General features: G+C 35.8%; 1 protein-coding gene across 1 annotated transcript in view; it reads left to right on the top strand.

The window, feature by feature from the left end:
* LOC145661183 (uncharacterized) overlaps nucleotides 1-19,925 on the top strand; it is a 58,214-nt gene extending 38,289 nt beyond the window's left edge. Inside the window, exons 2-3 of the mRNA XM_081726632.1 lie at nucleotides 18,212-18,374; nucleotides 19,845-19,925. Of these exons, the coding sequence (XP_081582758.1) occupies nucleotides 18,212-18,374; nucleotides 19,845-19,925 (244 nt within the window). The remainder of the gene's footprint in view (nucleotides 1-18,211; nucleotides 18,375-19,844) is intronic.
* The last annotated feature ends 1,571 nt before the right edge of the window (nucleotides 19,926-21,496 follow it).

Here is a 21,496-nt window from a genome sequence, read left to right as displayed (position 1 = left end):
TATTTCTTTCGATAAATCTTAAAATACGCCAGAATGCATATCAGAAATATTTATTATATGGGATTTCAAAATGGCCGCCAAAAATATCTACTCGGTGACAAGAACGACGTGCATTTTTGGCGGCCATTTTGAAACCCGTGCTTCATATAGCAAATGTTTCTTATAGGCGGTGTTGTATCTATACAGAGAAAAATCATCCGCCCCCTGTTCCCATTTGGATTGTTGCGGTTGACCCCTCGAGCCTTATGATGGGGGCCCTGTGAGACTTGCTTCTTACAAAGTTTTCTTGGCCCTCGACATGAGTACATTCCTGTGCAATTAGATTTGCAACATCTCTTTCCGCTTCGCAGCAATTTGAGATCACAATGTTCGATGCCATGTTAAGACAGAACATATATTTGTGGCGGCCATTTTGAAAAACATGTTTCATATAAAACTGTTTCCTATAGGTGTTGTTGCACATTCCATGATTTATCGAGAGAGTTACCACTCGGTCCCTGTTGCCATTTGAAAATTTGAAGTTGGCTCCTGGGACCCTATGATGGCACTTGCTTCTCACAGACATTTTCACCCCCTGACATTGGTACATTCCTGCACAATTGGATCCGTCACATTTTTGTTCGTTTCGCAAATCTTTCAGGTCACAAAGTTTGGTGGGACACCCTGTATATTCCCACATACGACCCAAACATGACATAATGTTCAGTACTTCTATTATCGATTGTTGGCTCAACCCAACCATTTCATGTTCCCCGACTTGACATTGCCTGAATCACTCTAGCATTGATGCATTCCGAGTGATGCCTGTTGCCGGAATTTTCTTTTTGTGAAGCGAGTGGCCTAACTATATTAGACTTGTCTGGATGTTCATGGCCAGTGTTGCCAACTTTGGAACTTGTTTTTCTTCTCGACTCTAGGTACGTCGGTTTCCTGCATAATCGGTGCTTCTTGTTTTTTCATTCTAATATGCACAGCTCGTGATCAAATGTGTCGCATTATGGCCAACTCCGTCTTTCCCGTATTTTTTGTACTTCTGTTTTTCTATTCTCTTTTGTTAGATTGTACCACTGATTATACATGCCATATCTTATGTTCTACATGACAGGTTGACACTGAATATTGCACTCACTTCATATAGTGCTCTTTGCAAAACATGTACTTTTCATTGTAATTGGCAACACTGTTAACCCCACTGATGGCCTTCATTTGTTCCCTATTGTGGCAAGTCTCTTTCTATACATCACTTGTCAGCATTCTATTTTGCCGTACCCCCCTATTTTGCGGAATTTGCACTTTTCCAACTTGTCCAACCTTGCTGTTTCCCGAATTTCACCCCTTATATTTCTTGAACCTATTGCTATGGGCAGCTAATTTTTTGGGAATTAACATCTCTGTTACAGCTCTTTCAATTGGCATAGGCCACATCTTTCACTGCAACTATCATTTTCGGAAGGTTCCCTTGTTAGATCCCACGACAAATCAGACCTTTTCTGTAAGCTAACGGTGATCCAACCCCATAATAAGCGGGTACGTTGAATTTCTTTCATATGTTTTCCATTATTTTGATTACTATCTATATAAAAGCTTGTAATACACGAACATATTATTATAACACGCTAATAACATTTCCTATCAATATTTAGTTAGTGCATCACAGTGGTAGATCTTGAGAGAAGTCACGTCAGTAAAAATTAAACTTGTATCGCTTCAGACGTAGGGAAGAAAAATTACCTGATCTACTAATTCTTGTATACAATCGTTAGAACATTAGGTGAGTTTTCTTCCCTTAGTTTGAAGCAATACAAGCTTAATTTTTATCGATATCGCTCCCTTCAAGAGTCGTCACTTATGAAAGGAGAAAAATACATACGAAAGAAGTACAACCAACTGGAGGTCGATTGTCGATGCGAGTAGACATCATTTGCCTCCGGAAAATCCAGTAATCTCCTTTAGCCTAAGGGACGTAATGTGGGATGTTAAACTTAAAAAAAAAAAAAAAACAGTACGGGGACATCAATACAGGGTCCACAATGTTTTGATAGATTTTTGGTACTTGACCAAACACAACGGTACCCAAATTTTTGAAATAGTAAATAATAATAATAATAATAATAATAATAATAATAATAATAATAATAATAACAATAACAATAATGGAATACATATTTCAGCATCTGCGAAAATTCCACCTCGAAAGGGGAGAGATTTCTATATTAATAAATCTCCAATTATTGAGAAAATGCTTAAACATAAGGATTTACTTCAATTGGAAGTGAAATTTATATAAAATCTTAATTTTAAAAATAAGGGAATACGTGTTTCAGCTTTTTCGAAAAGTCCAATCCTGAGAGGGCATATGGGGACTAGTCGTACTATTACATTTAAGAGTGAAAGTCACTCATAGACGCCCAGGCCATGTTAGTATATCTAGAAACGTGGGATTTTGATAAATAAACTTCTTTTGTTATGCTTCTTGTAGACGATCCAATAAAGCTTGAACAAGACCATTCAATACCTCAAATTTACACGTTCAAAGGAGTATTGTTCAAGACACTTGAACAAGAGTCTCGAATGGTCTTGAAACAACTTTTACACGATCATAGAGGTATTGAATCATGTTTTATATACTTGTTGATAGGTGGCAGTCCAAAACTAGTGACTGAAACTATGAAAACAAATGAAAGCGAAACTGGCACTGATTTAGTTTATGAATAGCTATAATATTGGCATATCTTTCCTAACTTTCTGCAGGTATTTGGAATTTAACAGATTACCAGTATATTAAATCATTTAGAAAACAGGTCAATTGATTTTGTAGCAACCCCCTTCGAATTTTCACTAAGTATTATGCCCCTTTTACATTGAATGTGGGTTAGGTTAGCTAAAGTTAAAAAAGTAAAGTGCTCCTTACGTACACAGGGATTCCATAAAATGATAGAGTTTTGCTTATTTCTGCTTATATTAGGTTAGTTTAGGTTAGGTTTTGTTAGATTTGGTTACGTTATGTTAGGTCTAAGTATCACAAGAGTTAGGGATATTGAATTCTGTATATAAACTCATTACAAATAAGCGGCCACATTACCCATCACTTTGCAAAATGTGGTTTCGAGGTGGGAAGAGGCAGTTTCTATATTTTTTCTTCACATTGGAATCGACTTTGTTGTTTATCATCGCATAATAGAAAACTGTTTACCTGTTTGAAATGAATTTTTGAACATAATACCTATCTCAAATGTTTTTTATCATGTCACATTGACTAACTGGTGTGTTCTAAGAGGGAATTCAAAATTTATGCCAAAAACAGAATATCTTATGGATTTTTATAATTACACTTTCATTGAATTATGCATTCTAAATGGAAGGAGTTATAATGTTTTCCAAAAACCTATTCTACCTATCGGGCATTTTAGCTGTACTAATGTTTAAAAAATGTTGGATAATACTTAACGGAAAGCAATGCAATGTAAGTCATTTGACTTCCCTGAAAAATGTAACGCATTACTTACTTTATTCAAGCCAGAAAAGTAACTTGTTACGTTACAAAAGAATTAACGCTTTACTTTCCCACCACCTTTCTAGATTCAGTCTTAAAAGGTAGACTTTATTGATTCTGTTCCTTCGTGAATTTATAAAAAATGAAATCTTCGAGTTTTACGTCTCGCAGTTATGCTGACTAGGTTAAAGGAGACGGTGATGGTGAGAAATGAATGAAATTGTGGAATTAAGAAAGTGGCAGGAAACAGGAGAACCGCAAGGAAACCTACGCACACGGTGTTTTCTCGGGACTCTCCCGCTTCCTCCCACTTTCTTCATCCCACCATTTCATTCATTTCTCATCATCACCGTCTCCTTTAGCCTAGCTGGCATAACCCTGGGACGTAAAACAGATTTCATTTCATTTTTAGCACTGACCCTCAGCAACACAACACATTTTTCTGTCATTACTCACTTCATGCAGAATAGTACTGCATACATTTGCATTGTTTCTACTCCTTCTTGGATAAAGGATACTACTGAGGCTAATGAGAAATTGTTAATGCTGTAATGAAAGCAACCAAATATACTTTTTTAGTGGACAGTTAGACTGACTGTTTACTATAGTTGTGTTTCTCATCACACGTGGCCTTACAAAAAGACAGAACTTGGCATGAAGTCGATTTCCCTCTGACTCACTTGGCATTCACCCATCTTGATTTCTTTTATGTTCTTTCTTTCCGGAAGACGACAATCGCTATTACGTGATTTATGCTTTCAGTTCTCTTTTCTGTAACTCAGATGTTTATCATTAGAGGGGGTCAGTTAACTTTAGCGATTGTTTATATAAGTATGAGAGACATTCTAAAAATGGCGCAAAGCAACATACGTATGTACTTCTCAAGGCAACCAGTGTCCAAAACATTTGTCTGCTTTCTTGATTTTGATTGTGTGGGATTCACCATTGGTGCTTTCTGATTATGTAATTAATATTCACCATGTGGAAACTTGGCTTATACCCAACTTTAACGTACGCAGAAAATGATAATTAAAGAAAAACTTTCCTATCTCGTTTTGAAGTTTGTTTAATTCAAGAATTCTCGCATGAAACTTCCTGCTTCGTAAGTTTGTATTTTGTGGAGAGGAAATGGAATTATATAGAGTGACCTAAAAGTAGGTACAGTATATGGTAGGAAGTGTACAGTATTTGTGGTAATCGGATAATTGTAAATTACAGATATTAATATTATGTAATTAAATATGATGTTAAAGATATTAATCCATATTCAATCCTTAAGAGTTCGAAGTGTCCTACACCAACATTACATATTGATTCGTCTCATTTGCTGATAAAACGAGGCAGGCTTTCAGTTTTCTTGTGATGAAAGTGTGTACACTTCTAGTCAGGCCCGTATTTATATATTGTGCGCCCCTGTACTCTAAATAATTTATTCTCCCTTTCCCCCGAAAAAGACCAATATTAGAGTTGAATTTATAGATTTTTGGGTTCGCTGAGATGAATAGTGACAGTTTTAATCCAATTCAACTTCAAGGTCATACTCCACTCCCCAGGGAGGGGACGAGATTTTAAAAGTAACAGAAAACGACAGGTATTAGAGTTGCATTCATAGTTTTCGAGGTTGCTGGGTTTAACGGTATCAGTTTTCATGATGTTCAAGTTCATCCTCACCCCTTGGGGTGGAAGTGGGAAGAATTACTTTTTAAAAATAATCAGATAAGCTAGCTAATTAGTAACTACTGTAATTAGAGCGAATTAAATACATTAACATGTTTCCTCACACTTGCGCGGGACTCTGCGGGCTGCTAGTTTTAAATATTACTTTATTGTGAATCTCTTTAATAATCCAAAATTTTGCCGCCCCCTAAATTCTGACACCCTGTGCTCCAGCACAGAATAGTACTTACCTAAATACGGGCCTGCTTCTACGCAATCGCCACGGATCTTGAATTTAGGTAGCTCGTTTGTTAATACGACCCAATTTTGGCCGGTTTGACTTCTAATAGACACTTTACTTGGACACCCCCCATAGGGAAAGTGGAGCAGAGCTGGTTAGCTAAGGTTTAGTGGCCACTGGAAGCTAAAGTTTTGCACTAAAGCGCTGTAAAAATTATACATAATCGTATGGCAAGTATAGATTCATGTTTACTATCATAACCGTGCAAGTTGTGCAATTCTGTTATTTATTGCGTAGGATAATAATGCTATAAATGAAAAAGGGTCAAACCACTCGGTTTTAAGTCACCTGTAGGGCAACACCAGATACACTCGTAAATTTTACGTAATATGAAGCAATATAAGCCCGACACAAACAAAAGTTGTAGCCTTTTAAGTATGCTTCTATTATTTTCAGATTGAAGAATTAGACCTACTTAAACATTTCCAGAAACTAGTGGGGTACGACCGGATGCTTTCAGCCCTGCCTCACAATAGTGTCCTGTTTCGCGGTTCGCTCTATTTGTCCTTTTTAGACAAAACATGGTGTCACCAAACCTACCAAAGGACTACATAGGATTACTTACCAAACCAATGCTATTCAACCTTTTTTCTCGCGTACCCCTAGACACAGTTCGCCACTAATTGTGTACCTCTGAAGCTGTTTAAAAGAAACTAAATCGAAATGAACTTATTAAACTTAATACGCATGTTCTGTTGATCAAAAAGGGAGGCAAGTAGAGACCCAACAAAAGGACAATCAGTGTGTCAAACAAAATATTATTTACAGGGGGATAAAGTGCACATAAGAAAAATTAACATGGGAAGTTTCAAAACATGGGAGACATCCAGTTCTACTGAGGAGGATTTTCCCCTCATCCTGCTTGATAATTAGAACACTGAAGGCAATGTTAAAAATTTATAAACTAAAAGTAACTTTGGAACTAACTTGTTAATGAGATCACTGAACTTGTTTCCGATATGCCAGCTCCTCGATTCTTGGACGAATCTTCAAGAGTGCGAGAGTCAGAGTTAATTCTGGATTCAAGCAATTTCTCTCATTTTTATTGATGTTAACGAAAAGAAACCATTGGAAAAAATCTCCAACTATGATAATTCAATAAATATTGGAAATATGCTTATTTTAGGATTATGTGCCCCCAGAAATATCTTCGCGTACCCCCAGAACTACGCGTACCCCCGGCTGAATAGCACTGGTTTAAACAATCCGTATTAAATATTGTATGCATAATGTTATGTAAATTCTCTACAGCAGACATTAAAGAAAACTTGAAGATCTAAGGTGCAAAATCAAACTGCAAGAAAACACCAAAAACATCACTGATATAACACAACTGATCGCAGGCAATCGCTGTAATGGGGACTTCTTTGTCTCCTGTTTACCCACGAGAGCAGAGGGAGAGCGAAGAGCGTACGTTTACCTTGTAGAATGGTACCCGGTTTGAGCCCGATTACCCGATCCTACCCCACTGTATTCCTGTACGTAATCTTCAGTGCTCCTGTCTCTGAGCTTTGTTGAGTTGAGTTGATTTTGAGTTTAACGTCCCTTTCAGCAGCGAGGCTATAAAGAGACGGGACCTACTGATTAACGTGGAATCCGAACCACATGAGCTACCACCGGGAATCGAACTCGAGTCTCGCATGCCAAAGGCGCGTACGTTAACCGCTTAGCCATAAAGGAGCTCTCTCTGAGCTTTGTATTTGACATGTAAAAATAATCGAAAACAACCTATGTTGGAGTACAATCCAGAGTTTTCGGTGTCGCTGAGATAAATAATCACATCCCAATGCTGTTTAAGTCAAATTTCATCCCGATTGGCATATGGAGTGTTCAGGGAAGGAAATGACAGGTAAAAATCGAAAACGATCGATGTTAGTATCCAATAGTTAAATGTATAAAATAATAATAATAATAATAATAATAATAATAATATATCAATACAGGCTTTATTAATCCACAATTATTTTATTCGTCTCAATTACTAATATAATTTATCACTAAGCAACTCGAACACGGTATAAACGACAGTTAGTCATTACCTTTCACTTCGGACAGTGCAGTATTAAACTAGTTTTATAGCTAGTCCACCAGAAGCATACTACCATATTAACCCACCCCATAGTTATCGCGGTAGTTGGGATGTATAGTGGCATGGGAGGAGAGAGATGATGGTGGAAAAGAGGGCAACATTGCGAATTTTTGTCATTAGACTTTCACTGAAATGCGTATTGTAAGGGGATAGGTGTTAAAGTAATTTTGAAAGTGTTAAAGTAAAATAAAGTAAGTGTTTAAAGTAATAAAGTAAAATGAAGTAAAGTAAAAACTCATTCTCCCCGCACAAAGAAGGCGCATTTCAACTAATAAACCAATAAAAATAAATCCCTGTCCTGAAATTTTGTAAATCAAAGGATGGTGATACTTGTTTTCTTTTCGTGTTTCAACTATCCATGCATAAGAGTTCGAATTCTATGCCCACCTACTTTTTTATTTCAAACAATTTCAATAAATACAATCGGCTTTTAATAAGTACACTTCGTTTCAGACTATAAGCATGTCATGTTGGAATAGTTTGCAGCGAGAGCCTTCATCTGGTATCAAACTTAGCTATTCTATAGATATCTTTAATCTTGGAAATTTTGACAATTTTAGCTTCTAGCTTTTTCCCCTGGTAGTTGATAAATCTTTTTTTTTTTCAGTTGGCATGTAACACGTGCCTAATCGTTTCATATAATCTCCATTTCGCCTAACCAATTAACTCATGCAATTTAAGCCTAATTCTCGTTATACCTAAAATGGCGGACAATTAAAGAATCACGTAAATAAAATTGAAGGGAAATTGCACAAGAAAGTTCCTTTGAAAAATTAGTATATATATTATTGACATGTTTTTGACTACTAAACGTTTCATCTTTATCAACTGAACTAAATAGAAGTGAGAAAGCTATTATTTGTTTTTCATGAAGATTACTTTTATTTCTTGTAACTATGTAAAGTTAACTAACGGACATAAAAAGTTGACCATATTAAGGATCCGTATTCCAACTTACTTCTTATTAGACTGTTAAAAAAATCTTTACTAGAATCAATTGTTTTAAAATTTACTGCATTTCTGATAATTGTGCTGGTCAGAGGGTCTAGGAAAATCGGTGTAAGAGAACTCGGTGTAAGAAACTTCGGTGTACAGGAAAATCGGTGCACCGAAAATTAAGTGTGGGGAAATTTAGGTATAAGGTGGATTCGGTGTAATACATATTGCATATTACTACTTACGATAACTTATAAGTGTGAAAAAGAAAACGCCATAAAATGTACCGAATAAAATGTTATAACGTATTTCAAGAAAATAAAATTTATTATTATTATTATTATTATTATTATTATTATTATTATTATTATTATTATTATTATTATTATTATTTTTCATTGGGTCCGATGTCTCTTACATGTCTTTTCTGTGATTTCTATAGTTTGTTTTCATCACCCAATCAATCTGACAGTTCTTGTCAGAAATAAAACAAACACAATTAGAAGCTCAGAGAATAGTTACAGAAAAAGAATTTATAGAAATAACTAAGAACACCTTCCATAGAACACATAGAACACATAGTACGCCATAGAACACATAGGCCTACACATATGTAAAAAGCAAAAAATATATTGATCAAAAAAGTCTTAGTCGCATGGGCAACATAAAGTGGGATAGTTTTATCAGATAATAGTTGCAGAAATAATATTGAGATAATAATATGAACAAAGGCTAAAATAATAAATATTAACAAGTTCAGTAAAATATTTACTACGTCCTAAAAACACACACTACAATATATACACTGTGGATAATATGTCCTACAATATACACTATGGACAATATATACAGAGCAAATGCGACATTCAGAATTATTTGTCAAAATGACAAATTGTAGATCACTCCTCTCAAATGTTGAACAATGTTCCCATTTTCAAAAGTGGTTGCAAGCGACTGCAATTTGCAAGTAGTGCATTTCTATTTCTTCTTACTATTATGGAAGCGACCTGCGTGTAACCGTTTTCGAAAAATCTACAATCTTCAACTTTACTCCTCCAGTAGCCTACATTTATTTTTGGAAGTAAAAATTTTTAGAAGACTCTAAAACAGCATAAAACTGAAGTTTCAAATTAAATGTCGATTGATAGGGATGGTCGCTTCGCTAAATCACAGGGATGGACATTTTATGAATATCTTATGAATAAAATCTTGAATTCAAATTATTTCATGATCGGGGGGCGCGGTGGCTCAGTGGTAGAGCGTTCACCTCTGGTGCTTGGGGTCCCGGGTTCGATCCCAGCCCCCGCCAAGTGAACTTTGTGGTGGACAAACACCGTGCTCGTGGGTTTTCTCGGGGTTCTCCCGTTTCCTCCCACTTTCTTCATTCCACTATTTCACTCATCTCTCATCATCACCGTCTCCTTTAGCCTAACCGGCATAACCGTGGGACGTAAAACTCAAAGATGTCATTTCATTTTATATTTCATGATCACATTTCTTTCATTTCCTTATAGTAGGTAGTAGAAGTATGTTCTACACAAAGTTTGAACTTGGAACTAATACTTTCCTTTATGTTCATAGTTTCCAATGGATCCTACGGTCTACTAAACGAATACTTTTATTTACACCTAGCATTCCCCACACCGAGCTTTGCGGACATCAAATTTGCTTACACCAAGTTTTCCTACACCGAACTTACCTACACTGAATCTTCCTGCTCTACTGGTGAGCAGCACGCCGTGCGCATGTGCACCTCATAATATCCTATCACCATACCAAAATTTCTTAAAAATTTATACAAACATGTTGAAAGAGAAATATGAATAAAATAAGTCTTTTATTTTCTATTAGCTAGGTATTTTAACATTCTGTACATCGGGATGATGAACGGCAAATACCTTTCGGCCTAGAAACTGCAAAACATTATATCCGGCCCTGCACAAAAAGAGAATGTAGCTTTGGCACTGTAAATACTTAGAAGTGGTTCAGTAGAGTTTCAACAACGAGATTCTTCGGTCTCTTTTGTTAAATTAATTATTTAAAAACTTGTTCCAGTGGAAAAAAGAGAAACATATTCTTAATAATAACTGTTTTACGTCTAAAATCCTTAAAAAAGAATTTCAAACTTTTTACTCTTAGTGTTAAAGACTCCAAAGAACGCTTAAGTTCTAATTCGTCCAGACGGGAAATAAGTTAAATAAACCTGTGTTATTTATATAAATTGAATAACATAATGCTTTAATTTACTACTTTTAATGAAAATTTAATTTACCAATTTTCATACTTCCAAGTTTAGAAACCCTCGAAGTATATATAAGAGGCGTTGGATGGCAAAGTGGTGTAAGTCAGTTTTGAGACGTTTTGAGATATTCAAACTTTTATTGTAATAGATATAGAAAAATCAGACAAAATCTGTTCCACTCGTATGTACCGCCACATTTTGGCCTATGATCTCGGCTTTTAGCTCTGAGATACGCAAGTTATTGTTTCAAGTTCAAGGAAATGACTTAATCTTACTGTTTTAAAAAAGTGAGTTACGCCACCTTGCCATCCAACGTCTCATATATATATATTTTGAACCCATTACTCTGGAACCCATTATTTGGAACTCTGGAAATATTTTCTTTATATAAGAAAAGCCGTAATACGGCAAATTGTGGATGCATTAAAATATTAAATAATACTTTTGATAAAGTGGATACTTTCAAATATCTAGGATCAATATTAACAGAGGAAAATCATATTCACGAAGAAATTAAATGTCGACTAAAAGCAGGGAATTCGTGTTACTATTCGGTTGAAAATCTCTTGTCGTCGCGAATTCTGTCTAGAAATTTGAAACTTAAAATATACAAAACGATAATCATGCCTGTTGTTCTGTGTGGTTGCGAAACATGGTCGCTTACTCTGAGGGAAGAACATAAACTGAAAGTATTTGAGAACAGGATCCTGAGACGAATATTCGAACCCAAGAGGAACGGGAATGGGGAATGGCGGAAACTTCATAACGAGGAACTACATAATTTATACGGTTTACCCAACATTGTTAGGGTCGTCAAGTCTAGGAGGCTTAGGTGGGCAGGTCATGTAGCTAGAATGGAAGAAAATAGAAACGCTTTCAAAGTCTTGACTGGAAGACCAATCGGAAAACGACCATTAAGAAGACCTAGGCGCAGATGGGAGGACAATATTAAGATGGGTCTCGCAGTGATAGGAATACAAAGTAGAAACTGGATCCAATTGGCTAAGGATAGAAGTCAGTGGAGAGCTTTTGTGAGCGCGGCATTGAACCTCCGGGTCCCATAGGTCATAGAGTTAGTTAATTAGTTAGTTAATTATATAAGAAAAACTTGTGCGTCTAGTTATACATGCAATACACTCTCCAAAATAAACGTCTTTAGCTCTGGCGGTTTAGGCTGGGAGATGATGAGTTAGTTAAGCTCGATTATGACCCTCCCGGTGCTGTATAAGCCAGTGGTTTCAGTTTGTTTACATTATAAGCATTTTTTTTTCATTTCACATACAACTTTCATACAAAGTATTCTATTAGAAAGCAGGAGGACACGAGCCATACGAATCACGGCTTCGCAAGCTAACATGTGGCCCGCGAGCCAAGGGTTGGACATGTTCCGCTTTATGTAGAGTCGTTTTGACGTATGATTAGCGTCATACTAAATGCCTGACCACTGCAGGAATATGTCCAACTCTTTAGTATGGCGCTAAACACGCGCCAGAACGACTCTGCATAAGACCCGTTACGTTTACGAAAACACGTAAAATCTTTCATTGCAAAGTTACAGACATACGTATATTGTTTACTTTGAATAACAAAGAGCACTTTTTCTGAGTTATTGCGAATAAATGCCTCTCTATTTCCTTTTCTTTCGTTTCGTTAACACTTGAATATTGCTGTATTTATTAATTTTCTAAATATAAATCTACTCATGGTGGAAAGTCTACAAGGTGGTTGCATGCGCATGTCGCCTGGAGCGCTGTCGTGGCTGTGACGTCATTTGGTTTGCAAGAGACAACGGGAAAAGGCGCGGCTTTTAAGTGACAAGTCGAAATTCTTTGTTACTTTGTTCTTTTAAATGATATCGAGAATGCCTAACTGTGCAGTGTACGGCTGTAGTAATTATTATAGAAAAACTAAGGGAACTAATATAAAATACTTTAGATTTCCTCAAAAAGAGGGGGCATGTCTCCAGAAATGGATTTTAGCTTGCAGGCGACAGGACAAAATAAACCTAAAATATGGTAAGTTTTACATAAAAGTAATAAATAAATGCAATGTTAAATGAAACTATAAAAAAGCGATTTCATTATGTAGTTGGGCCATTCCATCGTCACGGGCAGGACATTTACACTACGTTTTTGATGCTTTAAAGTTATATATTTCTAAAAGTACAACATAAATTCTGCTAATTGTATGATATATGAGCAGTACAGACTTAGGAGTATATGTAGCTGATGTTTTCAGTATTTTTTTTCCGTTTAGAGTAGAAAATATTAATCCCTAACGTCTGTCACGGGCGGGGACAAAAAAGAGAAGTGACTTCCGACACACCAAGTGAATGTTACAAAACTCTGTGAATTCTTAGCTCAAAATGTTTTTATTTAAACGGAAATGTATAAATGATGAAATTTTTAAACAAACTTCACATAAGAGAAATTTGCCAAATATTTATATTGATAAATAAACTAAACTTTACTGTGTCACGGGCAGGACACATGGTTGTCACGGGCAGGACACCGTGTGAATCAATATACAAAATCTCAATAAGAATGATTTCAAAAATGAAATAAAATCGAAAATAACTCAATTTCTGCTGTTCTGTTATAGTATTGTACACAAATAATGCTCTTTACTTTACTTGAGGCTCGCTTTTATCACATAAAAATAATAATATGTCGTACACTTATTTCTCACCACCTACACATTAGGAAATGGTTTTATTTGCCCATTTACTCCCACCTTGTAGGGAAATTCGTACAAAACACTGTCTAACAGTATATAAAATAGGTGCTGGTATCCAGTGCCCGTGCCGTGGGAAATCAGCGCCCGGGGCGAGAGTATACGACGCGTCACGACGGCGCCCAGTAAATATGATTAAGGTCGATAGACCAGTCGCAAAGCGTCACCTCTGCGGCTGACGCGACGCGTATGAAAATTTTCGAAAATAAACCCTGCCTTTCCTTGATTTTGAGCACTTTTTAATACTATCTTTTATTTTTTTCCTCCTGAATTTTTCGCCCTCTTACTTTGACGCCCGGGGCTGTCACCCCGCTCGCCCCTTCCCCCCACGGCACGGCACTGCTGGTATCACATGTATTATTTGATCGAAATGCACGTAAGACACATCTTCAACAGTCTTGAAAATTTTTACCGCAATCGCCTACAGTCTTCATACGAATTTCCTTGACTTCTTCGTCCTCTTCCACTGGGCTTTGCGCGATAGTTGCATGTCTATGTTTTCTTTTTCTGTCCACAAGAGAAAAATTCCATCAACAAAAATGTTCCTTGTGTTATATCTTCAACAGCTGGTCTAACACAAGCCTTGTTAACATGCACACCTAAGTCGTCCCTCAGGATAGCTTCATGGCTTTCGGAATTATCATTTTCAGAATGTGAATAAAAGTCTGTTAGAAATTTAAAGATTTTACACGGATGAAGCTCTGATTTAAAAGTTCGACGAACTACCAAATTTTCGCTATCAAATTGAAGGGAAAAAACTGTTTTGATTGGAGACATTCAATTGACAAGAGCATTTTCCCGTCTTTTATTCAAAGCGTCTTTTTTTTCAATTTGTGTTGATGATAAAGTACGGGACAAGAGTAAACGACCAAAAATACCATTAAAACTAATGGCATTTTTGGTCGTTTTTTCTTGTCCCGTACTTTAGTAGTAAAACATATTTTGAAACGAAGAGCTTAAAGCTACTACGAAATCAGCAGCACATTCTACAATTACTTTCTTTTGTTTCACAAAGTTCCATACTGGCCTTTTTGTACGTACTCCAATCCCATCCACTTCTTTCTTGAAACGAACGAAAAGGTGACGCTAATGATAATATTTATATGACACTTATTTTAAGTTAAAACATCATACTGACAGTAGTAGATAATCCTCTATTTAAGTAAATATTGTTCATGCTTAGAAAACTTTATTTTAGTGCACATGGAATCATTTTCTATCATGAATAACCAATGTACACAAACTATCCCACCAGTAGCATGCCCACTGTCACGGGCAGGACAAGTTTTCAAATTGAAATAAATCGAAATATATTATTAGCATTAGTCCAAAATTTGGTAATTGTGAAGTACACGTGCAAATTGTTACTTCTACTAAGTACGAACCACATTCTCAAATTTAGTAATTCAGTACAATAACTTTTGGTAGTTTTCTGTCACGGGCAGGACACTCAAGTTGACGTTTATATCTTTAATTATATTATAAACAATTTTTATCCTGTAAACACTTTTTTAACTGCAACTTGTAGCAAAAAGAAGCATCTTGAATAGCTCGAAGTTACTTCAGCCAAACATGTACAATATACCGTAAAATGTTACCGATTACAAGAATAAAAAATTTCCTCGCAGCTGACATGTTACAAATTCACAACTTATACTTAAAATTTTACATGAATTCTAAGTATAAATAAGTTTTTCTTTGTGGAAAAGTAAATTTCATTCTATTTACTTCATATATACGTAAAAATGCATTGGATTTGACAGTTTTCGAAAATTTGGGTTCAGGCTCACTTTCGCGTGGAATGGCCCAGTTTCATTTTAGTATTAATAGTATGTAATAGTAGTATATAGGGCTACAGTAGCTTGTGTTGATTCTGCATACAAAAATCCAATAGTACGATTTAAAAAGACGAACTTTGAAGCAAGACCTGGATTCAAAATCATGAGGGAGGGGAACCGACAGAGGTGATCATTTCTATCATCATTTCCGCAAGATATTGAGACAAAATTTTCCCCACAGAGGCAGGCATGTAACTCGAGAAGGGAGGTACGATGATCTAGGAGGCTTACTTCCCTCGAGTTACGCAAATGGAGAGCATTGAACGCGTTAAAGTAGTTCAGGTCCCATATCATTCTGGAGGTCTGCATTCCTTGTAGCCTCGGTGCTAAAACGGGACGTTGCACTTCAAATTAACTAACGAATGGAAGGTTCGTAATAACGATTAACGGTTACAAAGATATATAACAATGTATTAGATCAAGAGAATAAAGTATCCACCTACCATGTCAGGGCGACATTGTCGGGACATTTTTACACTCAGATTTTGAAATTTTTGTTCATTTTAATCATAACTTTGGATAATTACATATAAATATTTAGGGGCCCCCTCCAGAATTACAAAATTAAGAATAACTACAGTAAATTTAAAAATATGGTAGATTCTCAACTAATCAAGGAAGCACGGTGGCTCAGTGGCAGAAGGCTCACCTCTGGTGCAAGGGGTACTGGTCCGCTTCTCGGTCAAGTGAGTTTCTGGTGGACAACATCGTGTCCGTGAGTTTCTCGGGTACTCCCGCATTCTCATTCCACCAAATTCCAGATAATCATTCACTTGAATTTATCTTTTGTCTTCTTTAGTCCACGGGACAGAAAAGAGAAAACTTATCAAGAAAATTAAGAAAATTATGTAATTTTATGGTTTATATGCTTTCTAGTCTAGCTGTAACACCCCTACATCGTCTTTACCTACGCCTGTATTTTTTCTTGCTTGAAATAGTCATGTTGCAATTTCTTTGTTTGTTTGAGGTGCTTTGTATATACATATTTATTTCTATATATTTTAAGAACACAATAGTATATGTAACGTTTTATTTCGTACAAATGTTTAATAATACAGTTTGTTATGGCGTAAATTTTGACACTAATATTCAGAGAACTGTCAGTTTCACCAAACCTTTTGTTCAAATACAAATTCTATAAATAAGCGATCAGCGATAAGATGATTTCTTTTATAAATCAAAAATAAAAACGATGTTTAAAATATTAAATACATGCGTCCCTGCTCAATAAAGTTTTTAACCTCCCCTGAGATTCTGACAAAACTTACATGGGAGCAAACTCTTAAAAAAAAAAAACTGTATAAGCATAACGAAAATATACGTACGTGCATTTCTGTTTACGAAAACCATTAATTCTCCTTTGAGATATTCTCAAAATTTATATGGGGTCATCAGTAAAGAATTCTCTTTCAAGCAAGATGATAATAACAGTAAATCACAACAGATCAATGTGTTACGAAAATATACTTGAGCATACATAAATATATAATAATGAAATGCATTAACGACACACTGTGTTATAGATTATTCAGGCCTATACATACTCGAGTGTATTTCTTCAGATGTTGAAAAAAGAAAAGAAAGAAAGAAAGAAAAGAAAAGTAAAAGCAGAAAATGTACTGAGTAATATTGGTTTGTTCAAGCTTCAAAGTTGTTTAATATGAACTGATATTGCTGTTTCTTTTGCTATTGTAAAGAATTCACTTAGCTTCCTTTGAATTCCTTTGAATTCACTTAGCTTAAGCATTGATTACATTACGTTTGTATAATTATTGTTTGTACTAAAATTTTTACTTCGTTGAAAATCACTAGGAATAGAAGTTTGCGTGTTACTAGCGAGCAAGCGCTTGTTAAAAGTTCATCTGACTCTTGCTGGCCACGTCTGAGACCAAGATGACGTCATGCGCCAGAGCGACAAGAATGTAGCACTGCATTGCATCCACCTTGTAGTCTTTCCACCATGAATCTACTTGTCGATAACAAACTTTCAAAATGGTAGATATATTGGAATTTTATGTTTGGAGAAGTGTAAATTTTATTGTTTTTACTTTTATATTTTGTGTTAATCACATATTTCACATACTCTACTACTTGTTCAAAGTTTACACTAAAATTTTGATAAAAACCATAAACAATCTGAATCCAGCCCAAACAACATTCAGCAGCTACAAGTGAAATAAAACTGTGCTTCTTGTTTTGTTTGATGATACCCACAAATTGTTTCAAACATTTATTATCTTTATTTGAATAGCTGACAGATTATAATAAAAAATAGGAGGCACGTGGCTTAGTGGTAGAGCACTTACCTCTGGTGCGTTGGGTCCCTGGTTCCATCTCCGGCCAAGTAAGTTTGTGATGGACAACATTGTGTTCGTGGGTTTTCTCGAGGTACTCTCCTTTCTTTCCACTTTTTCAATTCACCAATTCTTTCATCATCAAGGGGAGACGCCGTTACCCCACTTCAAAAAGTATCTAACCTATGACGTCTTCCTACTTCCTAAAAAAAATTGCAATTGGCAAAGATAGGCACAGGGGACGGCGTGACTTCACGCTTCCGCTCACCATTTCAGATCCACTTTTACCCTTGTCCATCATCGTTCACTTGCTTTAATCATCGTCTCCCGTAGCCTAAAGGATATGATCATGGGAAGTTAAATTCAAAGATTTTTACAATAAATAATGTTTTTTTCTGGAAATATGTATTATTCTCAAAAGTTCTGTGTCTTGTTTATTTTCTCGACAAATTATTAAAATAAAAAATTATTTATTATCTGTAAAAAGGATTTGAAATTCTTTATAAAGGGGTTATTCAACATGTCAAATTACGAAAAGAGAAATACCAGATTTCTACGAATAATGCTAATTGAATTTGATTTAGTTTCTATTATTTAAAATTTTATTTCTTTATTTCTTTTCATTGTAGAGACCCTCGTGTTGCAGGCTTAGATCTCGGAAATCTTGGACGACTTGGAAATCTTGCCTGGTCATTTGGCAAGTATCATTTCAACAATCGAAGCTTATTTGGCGGCGGCGCTTCACGACCTGCGAGCGGTGATGTGTTGAATCCTTTCAGAGCTACGTTCAGGGTAAGTCACAGTTAAAATTGGTCACTTTTACTGTCCGCCTATTGCATTAGTAGTTTCCAACCGGTGTGTCGCAACACAGTGGCGTGTCACTCAGTCCCATATGGTGTCACGAAATTTAAAAATCATGAAGTCTTGAATAATTAGTTAAAAATCAATTTTGAAACAGAGCGTATCAGCCAACGCAACGTCTCCAGTGGCAGCAGCAATGATCAGTACTACATAGAGTCAGTACTTCATAGAAATTTACCAACTTTCTGTTGGGCAACTATCTTCTTGCCTCGGCCAAATACATTGAGTCTTATAGGAGTCCGCTCACTGCGGCGAGGGCGACAAAATGTTACCGAGGTGCCTTCAATTAGGGATATAAAAATTAATGGTTTCTACAATATATATATTGACACAACAGTTCGTTCTTTTCACTGGAAACTAATCTGTCTTTTAATTAGTGATGAAGTCAATGAAAAATTCATTAGAAAACAGAGAAACGTCCAGCGTTATATATATATATATATATATATATATATATATATATATATATATATTAAAAACTATACTTACAATGTGTTACAGTTTCAAGGACCTAACGTCCTCTTCATCGGACACAAACACTCTTTTATAATTCTATATTTCATTCTGCTCTGGTCAGAACTGTGTTTTATTTGTTACTCTACTTATCCAGAGCCATGGAGTTTGTTCATATATATATATATATATATATATATATATAAGTTTGCAAGAATACAGAAGAAATTGCGGGATAAAGTGTATTTCACTGTTATAAATAACTGGAATGCTTCAAGGGATAATTGCGTATATCACTAGATAGCATGTAAAATTTTTCCTTCAGCAATCCCTCACTGTATATAGGATGCATCCAGTATTTTTTTCCTTCTTAAATCCAGCATTAATACACAAGCAATAGCACATTCTTAGGAAGTACATCGTACTGTGTCCAATCCCGCCAAATTGTGATATCAAATGCCCAGCAACTTTTCTGTTGCCTCGCTAGTGAGCGAGGGTGTGGCAATAAAACTAATTTGTCTCCGTAGTTGCGCAACTGTTTTGTCTCCGTGAAGTTGCTGACTGTAAGCGAGAGCGACGAGATAGTTGCGCAACTGTTTTGTCTCCGTGAAGTTGCTGACTGTAAGCGAGAGCGACGAGATAGTTGCGCAACTGTTTTGTCGCCAATAAGCGGTAGGCGTTGCACTACATTAATTTATATTATCATTAATGTCGTGATGTCTTGGGTGTTCAGCAAAGTGTCGTCGTCCAAAAAGAAGAAGAAGAAGATTGGGAACGGCTATACAACATAGGTATAATGACAATTAGACTAAAAATACTCGTGTAATTAATTGAAGGTTGTAAACGGAAAAAACTATGGTAGATATCTTAAAAGGCATTTTCTTCTACTGAAACAATTAAAGAGAATCATCATCATGTATTACGTTCTTCTGCTTTTGTTTTCCGTAGAACAAAGCAGCCACTTCATTAGTGATAAAATATAGAAAGAACCTTAAGATAAGCATAAGTGAACTTAGTCAATTTCATTAAATGGAAGGTAATCTGCAAATGATTTTATCTTATTTCATGATATACATACACAGGTGTGTTCGTACACACATATATATACACACACACAAAAGACTTCATTAATTAACCCTAGAAAGGCAAACTTCACTATCAACCCATTAAAGGTAAACATACGTAATATTTACGTACACACTAAAAAATGATCTATAAATATACGATTCATATAGAAACTATTATTGTTGCTTTGCTCTAGGTTCCAAAATTGAAGTGTTATTGTTTAGATAGTACTACAGCACAACTATTATCTAGGGCCGTAATTTGTGGGGCAGGGGGACAACTTCAACCTAGGGAAGCTTCCCGCTTTTCGAGGGGCCCCATTTTAACAAAAATTTTCCTACTCCATATACGATGGGAACATGAAATTATAAATGAAACATCAAACAGGTTCCCTACATTATATAAACAAAACATTATACAAAAGGTAAATAAAACAAAGATGAGTCGTGGGCCCATTTCAGTAAAAAATATCTACTATTAGGTCCCTAGAAATAATATTTATTCGTATGCCTTTGAGATTTGTCAATATTGTCCCCTTAATTAATTTTGGAAGTATGGAACAGGCCCAGGGGCGTAAATAACCGCCTTGCAGATCTTGCCGTGTAGGAGCGCCCACAGGCTTTTGGGGGCCCATAAAGAGTCAGAGAAAAAGGAAAGACGAGGGGCCCATGAATTAGAAAACAACTTTTTTTTAGGGGGCCCAAATACGCGTATGAATGCTTGTCCCCCAGAAAAAAATCTAAGTTACGGTGCTGCTATTATCATAAATTTTTTAGAAGTACATAGAAGAGCAAAATAAATATTATTAACACTTAAGAACAAACGTTTGAGAAAGTCTAGATAGAGGCCTATCACTTTTTTGTTGTTGTTCTTACTTGGAAATATTGAATTCATATTCATTCTTGCACATTACATGTGAGATTGATTCGTAAATCACACACCGTTATGGCACATTTTGATCTAATGTTCACCACATACTGGCTTATTACAGTTACGGCAATGTTCCTTCTTGGGATCTTCCCACTTGAATCTGTCATTGGATTCGTCTTCCAAGGAAAACCATTCTTTCCTAGCAATTCAGTAACACCATTAACTTTCACTTGCCTTTCGTCAAATGGAAGTACATTTGCCTTCTCATCTCTAAAACATACTGCTCACTCTGTCTAATGTTATCCAGATTCTTCTTTTGAATGCATGGCGAGACTGCTATTTTTGTTTTTACTACATTTGGAAACTTTCCGCTTCTTTGGTTGAATTTGTGGTTTCACATTCAACAGTTCAAATTGCTGACACAAAATGTTGTTCAATATCTTTTTCACTGGGATAGTAATATGAATCTTTGTCGGAGTCATCTGTTTCTTCTTCTGATCTCACATCAAATTCAACGTTATCTTCCTCAATTTCTGAATCTGAGATCTCCTCTAATATTCCTAAAATAGCTTCCTCGCTATTTATTGAACCAAACTCGTTCATTTTTGTAGTAGTAATTAATTCTTTGCGAATGATAATTGCTCATTGACGATAAACCTACGTAA

This window comes from Thermobia domestica, chromosome 9 (genome assembly GCF_964235325.1).
Source record: "Thermobia domestica chromosome 9, izTheDome1.hap1.1, whole genome shotgun sequence".
Taxonomy (NCBI): Eukaryota; Metazoa; Arthropoda; class Insecta; order Zygentoma; family Lepismatidae; genus Thermobia; species Thermobia domestica.
Note: the sequence above shows the minus strand (reverse complement) of the source record. Positions and strands in the feature narration are given on the sequence as shown.